An 8,567-nucleotide genomic window follows, 5' to 3' on the forward strand; every position below is an offset into this window, starting at 1 on the left:
TATGTCAAGGAGAACCAAAATTAAGTTTTAAAAGGATTTTTCTTTCAATCAGCCATTATTTCAAAAAGATCAGGAGAACTTAGATCAGAAATCCTGTCAGCACAAATCTGGTAGTTTCAGATCTTCGCTATTGTTTTGGCAAAATTATCAACCTGTAACAGCACTAAAACTAAAAATAGTTTCCACACAATTAGTAAAGGTGGAACAAATTCTGGACTCTAGCTCTAGAATGCTTTAATAAATATAGCCATATAAATAACAAAATACATATAAGTGAGTTCTTGGTTTTGCTATAGCAGACTAAAGCTGTATTAACATTCCATTTAGGATACCCGTAATACACATACTGCAGTAACAGATTAAGTTTCTTATTTAACAGTAGCCTGTAAATAACAGCCAAAACGCAACAAATACAAAAAGAAAGCAGAACAAGGAATACATAGCAAGCCATTTAAGCTTAGAAGTATTAGTTAGGTGTTTTTAGTGACAACAGAACATTGTATGCTGAAGCCTGGGTAGAGACCAGACAACTCCTGTGAGAAGCATGAAGTTTCTGCCAGAAGTTTCCATTAGTATACTCCAAGATCCTGGAGAGACTGACGATGTGGGATCTTTAATTTGACTATTATTCAGAAGAGCCACACTGTATATTAGTCCTAACCATGTTAAGATTCACACGTGTAACAGCTTAATTACAAGATCATTGATCTCCAGTGTACTGTTCAGGCAATATGGTCTGTAGGAAAAGTTATCATAAACAGAATAAAACAATAGGTTAAGAGAAATGCAAGTCTAAAATCTAAGGGAAATAACTAACAGCAAGACATAATATTACCATATCAGCAGTCAGAGTAAGTAGCTTAGAGGACAACTTCCATTCAGCATATTTGATTTAGGGTCGCTTTTATTTTGCTAGAGTTATGGCTTGCAGAAGCCTGTTTTAACCAAAGCGTAATGGGGCGGACCTGCAGAACACTAGGCAAAAAGCACTTAATTTTCATGGTTATCTATAAAAAGGAGGTAGAGGTACAATGCAGAAGTTAGTCAGCAATAAAGTAGATTAGCAATCAACACGGGTAAGAGAACAGAAATGTCCTTTTAGCTTTTTGCACTTCTACAAATTAAGCATCTCTGTATTCCAAGATAAGTCATGGAGGCAAGTTGTCTCAGGTGACTATTTATCATAAAGTAACAAAAATTGAATTAGAACAAATAGAAGTTTTGAGATAAAAATCTGTTGCCCAGCAGTCTGTACTCACTTACAGCTAACAGAGAAGAAGCAAACATTTTGTTGTCAGCAACCTAACAAGCTTTTCTGTTTGTTTTTCATTTTGACACCAGAAAAAAAAAGAAAGGAGCTTGGCCATTAATGAGAAGGAAATTAAGAATTTTATCGGGTTAGCAGATTGTAAGCACCCATCAGATAAGCTACTCCATATTTCTGAATACACAAATGCTTTGTGTTCTTAATGTAGCAAAAAGGGAAAATAAAGACATATGGCACCCAGTTTTTTAAATTTCTACAAAACTATTAAAATGGAGTCACAACTGATTCTTACAGTTTTGTCACCCTTGCCTATCAGATGGTATCTTGGATGCTCCTGAGTATTCAGAGTTTGGCTAAAAGCATGGCAGCATAATACACTACAGCAATACTTATCTTGTGCCACACACTCACTGCTGTTAACCTTAACATGTAGCTTTTGGGTGATTTTAGGGCAAAGCCTGCAATCTTTTGCCTCCAACAAGTATTATTCTCTCCAACAATAGCTTTGCTCACTTAACACAGATTAGGCTATACTCTTGCTAATTTACAAGCTATAATCAACATATTCAGACTAAATCACAGCATACAGTTTTAATCTAAACATACATATCTACTAGTAGAAGAAATTCCCAGAACATTCACTAAGTTAGCTTAGGCATTAAAGAAATAATTGAAACAAACAGGACTACTCTCAGAGTCTGGTATTTAAAAGAAAGTTAAAACTTCAAGTTTTAGATAGAAGGTCTAGCCTACACTGCACCTAGTACAAGGAATTCACTAGAAGAATGATGCAAAGGTAGCACTGCACTGTTAAGCATCCATCACTGTTTAACACATACATATTTTATCAAAGTATTATTCTATACCAGTTGCACCAGTAACATTTTGCAACCTGTCAGAGTCACTTATAGGGCAAAGATAGTTGTTCTGTGTAAATACCACAGATCTGAGCACACACTAAAGTAGCAAGAATTTCAAGCTGAAGTTAATGTAAAATTAAGCATCCTTTTACTTGCACCTAGAAAGTCAGACTATGAAGGCCCATCAATTGCTGCAATAGACTCTCTGCAGGGGTTTCACATAGTCCAAAAGAACTAAGGCGAGGCCCAAACCTATAGATCCATTTATAAAAATCAGAAACGATTTACATTTTTCCCCCCCCTCTTAAAAAATATATTTAAGGCCAATGAAGATATTGAAAGAAAAAAAAACAGAGGTCTAAGAATTTAAACAGTTGCTAGCTAGCAACAGTGGTTCTGACTTGGAATGTAGCACACAGCATCTACAGCTAATATATGCTGACTACGCATATGACCCCTACAATCAGGGGGACACAGATTCAGCCATTAGTCTGATTTACTTTACCAACACATACCTGACAAGGGGTGTAGAGCTAGAGGACACAAATTGCACTTTGAACACAGAAGTTCATATGATATCGAAGAGGGTAACGTTTCTACAGAAAAATGCAGATGAATGATTGCACAGAAACAACCATATCTGTCCTTTAACATCTAGATACATAATCACAACAATAAGATTTTAATATGATTTAAGATCCTAACACAAACAATTACCAGAAAAGCACTCCATATCACAAAATAGTAACCTGCATACCTTGAGGCCCCTCACACCTGAACCTCTAAGTTCAGCAGCTTTTAATTTTGGAGGTGTACAGCTAGTGAAGAACTCTGCTACATTCACTGTCCTATCAGCAATGGAAAAAACTTGTAAAGATTAGATGTGCACCAGTGTCTTTCCTGAAGGCATGCACTGTTAGTCCACTGCCATTAGCAACACAACATACATACTCCACAGAATTCTCAGAAAATTCAACTTCTCAAACTCAAATTTAGAACAAATTTTCACTGACATACTCAAAAGAAAAAAAAAAAACAAAAAAAGAACCAAAACACCAAACCTTAAAGTCAGTGCTATATTCACACCCAATTTCAACATCCAACCCTCTCTCCCCTAACTCAAAGGCTTAGCACAATTTTGGGCTTTTGGGGGCATTTGTTTTCTTAAGTCCTTGGTAAGCCATTTTTCCCATTCATTGTCATTCAACGGAAACTGAGCTACTCATTTAAGCAATCTTGAGGAAAATTCCCTTTTGTATGTATACCAGGCCTAAAAAGTCTTTAGCTGAAAGTTTCTGACAGTTATTTCCAAGAAGAGGCATTATCCAATCTTACCTCTATTGGTATGCAATACAATGCCCCACCTTCTACTCAAGTACTATGGTTTAAGATCGATCAAATAATAAATTACAGTAAAAAGCAGTCATTGAAATGAAAGTCAGCACATCACCAAATTCTGTGATATGGTTCTGTGAGGATCTGATGCTGCCCTCAAAAAATGCCGAAAGTCTTGACTTTTGGCTTAGATTAAAGAGAAGCTCCACATTGTTATTATTCACTCTCCAAAACCAACACAAGCTTGACTGACTCCATTTTAAGTCTAATTACCCATTCTAAGATACTTAAGGTACAGGGAGTTTTGCATGCTCTGTAACAGTACAAATTGCAAAATTGAATTGTCTAAGGCTTGTAAAAGACAGTACAATACACACACTGAAGTTAACCTTTAGCATTAAGTGGTTCTATCGTAAGACTGACTTAGCATAATTTATAATCTTATCTTTATATACAATTCCAGTCTTTATGTATTGTTTTCAAGTATTCTCAGGGAGCAATTACTGTCCACAAGCCTAACATCGCTACATACTCTATTCAAGCATTTCCAGAAATACCAGAGGTCAGGTTAATTACATGCAATTTTTGCAGCAATAAAATCTTTATATCAACACACTCAGCAGTTCCTTACAGCTATTACAAAAGCCTCTAATATGCTTTCATCAAGAACAAGTGTCAAAACCCTAAGAGAAACAGACAACAGATGATCATCTTCTGAACAGGGAAAATGCCGGAAAAACAAGGAGGGAAGTGCTTTTAAAAGTGCCAAAATTAAAATGTCACATTCTTCTTTTAGATTTGATTAAAAATATATTTGAAGAAAAAATGCTCATTTCTCCCAACCTGCTGTTACAGTGGGTAGCCATAACTCTTCAATGGGAGGCATAAAAAAGGCAAAGCAGTAGCCCAAGGTCACACAACAGGTCACTGTCAGAAAAGCAGAGAACCTAGATCTATCCCACCCCATTAGACTATAGTCTCCCCTTACTTGGATGGAAAAATTAAACACACTGAAGAAAGGAATTTAATCCAGTTGCTAATAAAGTCTGCAAAGTGTGCTCGGCAGTGTTTGTTATATGACCTCTGTCAGGTTAGTACCATACTGAATATTCAGATTCAGCAGTCTAAAACTTAAAGATAGGTGATGTGATTTTTCACTTATTTAGTTACAATAAAAACAAAAACAACATAAGTGAGAATGAAAGGCTAACAGAATTCTGTATTGTCACTTATCTCATTTAATGACAGAATCATTCCCAACTTTTCAGGAACAAAAATACATCCCCTTTTCATCTGCTAGAAGGGGAGAACGGGGAAGAGAAGAGAGAAGCTCTTGAGTAACCTGTTTATTCAATTTTCTATGGCCAGCCCTATTTCCTCCCCAGGAAATAGCACAGCAAGTAAAGCGCATCTGACTCCATGCTCAAGATCAATGCCACCAATCATTGCTCAGCGGTAACAGTATATGCATACCAAAACGCAAGCGCTTTGAAACAACGTGTCAGTCGGGGATAGCTGAAGCCTCCCTTGGTCTAGACCAAGCAACACAGTATACTGCAGCAACCAGGAGCACCGCAGCAAGACCCTGCTCCATCTCCCCTTCCTCCCCGTCAAACACGCAGAACGGCTTCAGAGTGCTCTGTCCATCACGATTACCTCGCCTTTGGCTAAAGCGTCAGCACAGCTTCCACCTTTCTCTTCCCCTTTAAGAGCTCTAGCATTTTTTAAGTAGTCAATTACAACTCCAGGGCAAAGTCCTATAAACTTCTACCTAAACAGTTTAGTGTTCTGCACACTTTTTGTTTGCTCTCCAGCTCCTCAAACCACACAAGCCTTCACCTCCCTTTCTGCACTTCACCTTTGATTCAGTTTTCCAGTTTTTCAGCAAATGCACATCCTTTACACACTACGTAAAGAGACTGGCTAAACACGCTTTTTCAAAATTAAGTTAGTGATCTTGTTCTTTTAATCCTGTATGCAAGGCAAGATGTCCATTTTATGACTAGACTGTCCAAAGGTCAGTTACCAAATTTGGTCAACAATGGTGCCATCACTGCCGTCATCATTCTTGTCACTGTCAAAAGCAACAACTGTCACCTTGCTATTATCAGGAAGGGAAGGCAACTGGAATATTCGCCATGCAAATTCTATTTACAGTCCGCGTTGCATCCAAAAATGTCTTCCAATGATTATACATTGAGCTTGATAACGATTAACTCAAAGGCAAGAAGAATAACCAGTTAAATGCTTACTTACTCAAGGTTAGTTTTTAAAGCCAACAAAAGCATTGGGAAATCCCACCTCGAGTCAATAAGCTGTGCTGAATGAGAAATACTTTTTAATACCTGTCTAGTGTAGTTATGTAGTTCTAGCTCACGCAGTGGAAGATTACCTGAAATTATGTTTTTCAGCATACAAAAAAAACCCTCCACAAGATAATTAATTTAAGAGACAGCATGCAATTTAACTTGCATCTTATACTTCTATCTTTTGAGGAGCAGAATAACTGCGCTGTGTATAGTTTATATAAGTTGGAACATACATTGCTCCTGAGCCCAAGACACAGAAGCCTAGGAAATAAAAAGAATTCATACTTACAAAAGATATGCAAGCTGCCAGCAACAAAATTCTAACTAGTAAGTCTTCAAACTGTTCAATCACAAGCTCGAGTAAGGTTTTTCCTGCAATATTTAACAAAGTCACTTAGTTATGCACATAAGAAAATGATGAGTTATTGACAAGAATTGCAGAAGATTGCATGAACATGCTTACCTTCCTCAGCTGGTAATTCTGTCAATCACAGATTTTTCCAGGAAGCATGTCAAAAAAAAAAAGAAATCATTAAAGAAATATTACAGCATTTAAGGCATCCACCAGATATTGCTTCTGAATTGTACACTCAACTGGTCTGGATTTGAGAGCCTTACTAAAAGCCCTGTTAAGGTGGCTCTTTTAACTGAAACATTTGAATAGGCCTGAAAATCTTGCATTTTAACATACAGGTTCGCAGGAATCTGCTAAGGGTTATAATTCAGCCAAGTCATCACTCCAGGCAGCTGTGTGACTTCTGCTGTTGCTGCACACAAAGGGTCAAAGGCTTAGAAAGCTTTTCAAAGGCTTTCTGACAAGGCTTTTCCTCCGCATCAAAAAAAAAAAGGAAAAAAAAAAGCCACACAACTTGGTTCAAAATATGTCAAATTCTTTTCTTAATTTGAGAATATTTTTCTGATTTCTGCTCTCCCCTTTTTTTTCTCCACAGCCAGATTTAGTAACACAAAAGGCACAAAAGGGGTGTTACAGGGGAAAAAAAATCTATAATAAAAATAATAATAATAAAAAAAAGCATACAATCTTCTCATAGCCTTTTGTTTTTACACCATGGCACGGGGAGTTGAAAAGGGACTAGGCCGGCTAAGCAATGAAGATTCTAAATAAATAAAAAAAAAAATCAATCTTATCAGGTGAGTTTTGCTCCCCGACTCTAGAGAAGAATATAAAACAAGGGTATCGGAAAGCAGGGGAAAATGAAGGTCAAGCCGGACCGAAAAAGAAGAAGAGCGAGGGAGAAACCCAGCCCGGCAGCGCCGCGCTCCCTAACGGAGACGTGCCCCCGCCAAGGGAGGCAGCGGGCTGACATCCCCTCGCCGGAGCGGCCCTGCGCGCCCGCCTCAGAAAGGAGCCCACGAGGTGGAGTTCGAGTCAGCCATCTTCTCTGCCTCGCTCCGCGTCCTGCCAGAGATGCCGGCTTCGCGCGCACGGCCGCGCTAGGCCTCGGGCAGGGCCCCGCGAAGGACGGGCGGAAAGGAGAAACGGGCGGAAAAAAAGAAAAAAAAAAAAGAAGGAAAAAAAGAAAAGGCGCAAGAGGGGCGAGGAGGCGACTCGCGGCGGCAGCATCCCCGCGGCGGCGGGCGGCGCGGGGGGCCGCGGCACCTACCGTTGGAGCCCCATTTCTCCTTCAGCTTCTTCACTTGCTCCAGGCTGAGCCCGGTGCTTTCGTTGACACCGAAATAAGCCAAAACTTCCTCCACAGTCTTTGTGTGAGCGTTCTCCATGGCTGGGGCAGGGAGCAGCAAATGGTGCCTCGCCTCTTCCTCCTCCTCCTCAGCGGCGGCGGGCGCGGCGGCGAGCCCCCTCCTCAGCCCCCTCGGCGCCTCGCTTTCTGCCCCGCCGCCCCCGTGCTATCACCATAGACCTCTCCGGCAGCAGAGAGGGGCCCCCCGAGCCCGGCTCCGCGCCCCGCTCTCCCCAAAAGGCGGGGGAGGGGGGAAAAAAGAAAAGAAAAAAAAAAGGCGAAAACCGCCCGAAAAAATAAAAAACGCCCCCACCCCCCTCCCACCCCACACGCCCCCCGAGGGAGCCGAGCCGCCTCGCCGGCGCCGAGGAGCCGGGCTTCAGGCGGGCAGCGAGGGCAGAGGCGCGGGCCCCCGCGGCCGCTCTCGCCTCAGGGGCGGCGAGCGCGGGGGTCTCGGCGGCGCCGGCTGCGGGGCGCTGCGCGGGGCGGGCCGCGGCCGGGCGGCCCCTCCTGCTGTCGCCTCGCGGGGCTGCGAGCCGCCCCCGCGCAGGGCGATAACGGCGCGCCTCACCGCCGCTCGCCTCCGCGGGCGGGGGGAGAAGAGGGCGCCGGCTGCCCCGCCGCCCGCCTCGCCTCCGTCGGGAAGGGTGCGAATCGCCCCCCCCGCAGCCCGATCCTCCCCTCGCCGGCACGGGCCGCCGACACGGCTCGGGCTCGCTCGCCGCCGCCCCCCTCCCCCGCCGCGGCCCGCTCCGCGCCCGGCCTCGCCGCTGGCTCCCGCTCCGCTCCGGTCGCGCACCGGCGGCGGCTGCTCTAATGTAACTTATGGGAGCTGGGCCGCCCGGGCCCCTCTCGCCGCCGCGGCATGTGGACGCCGCTCATTGGCGGGGCGCGGGCCGCGGGGCGGGGGGAAGGCGCGGCCCCGCCCGCGGCGCTGAGGCGGCAGCGGCGGCGGCGCCTGGCGCGGCCCTGCGCAGCGCTGCGCTCCCGCCCGCTGCTCGCGGGAGGAGGAGGAGGCGGGCGCTGCGGGCCTCGTGCGGCGGCGCGGGCGCTTCCGCTCCGCCGGGGGAGAGGCCTGCAGGTGGGGAGGCCG

At 43.8% G+C, this 8,567-nt stretch overlaps 1 protein-coding gene across 3 annotated transcripts in view; it reads right to left on the reverse strand.

Annotated features, from left to right (window-relative positions):
* ATP2A2 (ATPase sarcoplasmic/endoplasmic reticulum Ca2+ transporting 2) overlaps window positions 1-7,765 on the reverse strand; it is a 49,706-nt gene extending 41,941 nt beyond the window's left edge. For all 3 annotated transcript variants that reach the window (XM_067306869.1, XM_067306870.1, XM_067306868.1), the window contains exons 1-3: window positions 7,397-7,765; window positions 6,235-6,252; window positions 6,061-6,143 (exon numbers count right to left, since the gene is read on the reverse strand). In XM_067306869.1, coding sequence (XP_067162970.1) covers window positions 6,061-6,143; window positions 6,235-6,252; window positions 7,397-7,514 — 219 coding nt within the window. In that variant the 5' untranslated portion in view covers window positions 7,515-7,765. The remainder of the gene's footprint in view (window positions 1-6,060; window positions 6,144-6,234; window positions 6,253-7,396) is intronic.
* Between the last annotated feature and the right edge of the window lie 802 nt (window positions 7,766-8,567).

Source organism: Apteryx mantelli, chromosome 17, assembly GCF_036417845.1.
Source record: "Apteryx mantelli isolate bAptMan1 chromosome 17, bAptMan1.hap1, whole genome shotgun sequence".
Lineage (NCBI taxonomy): Eukaryota > Metazoa > Chordata > Aves > Apterygiformes > Apterygidae > Apteryx > Apteryx mantelli.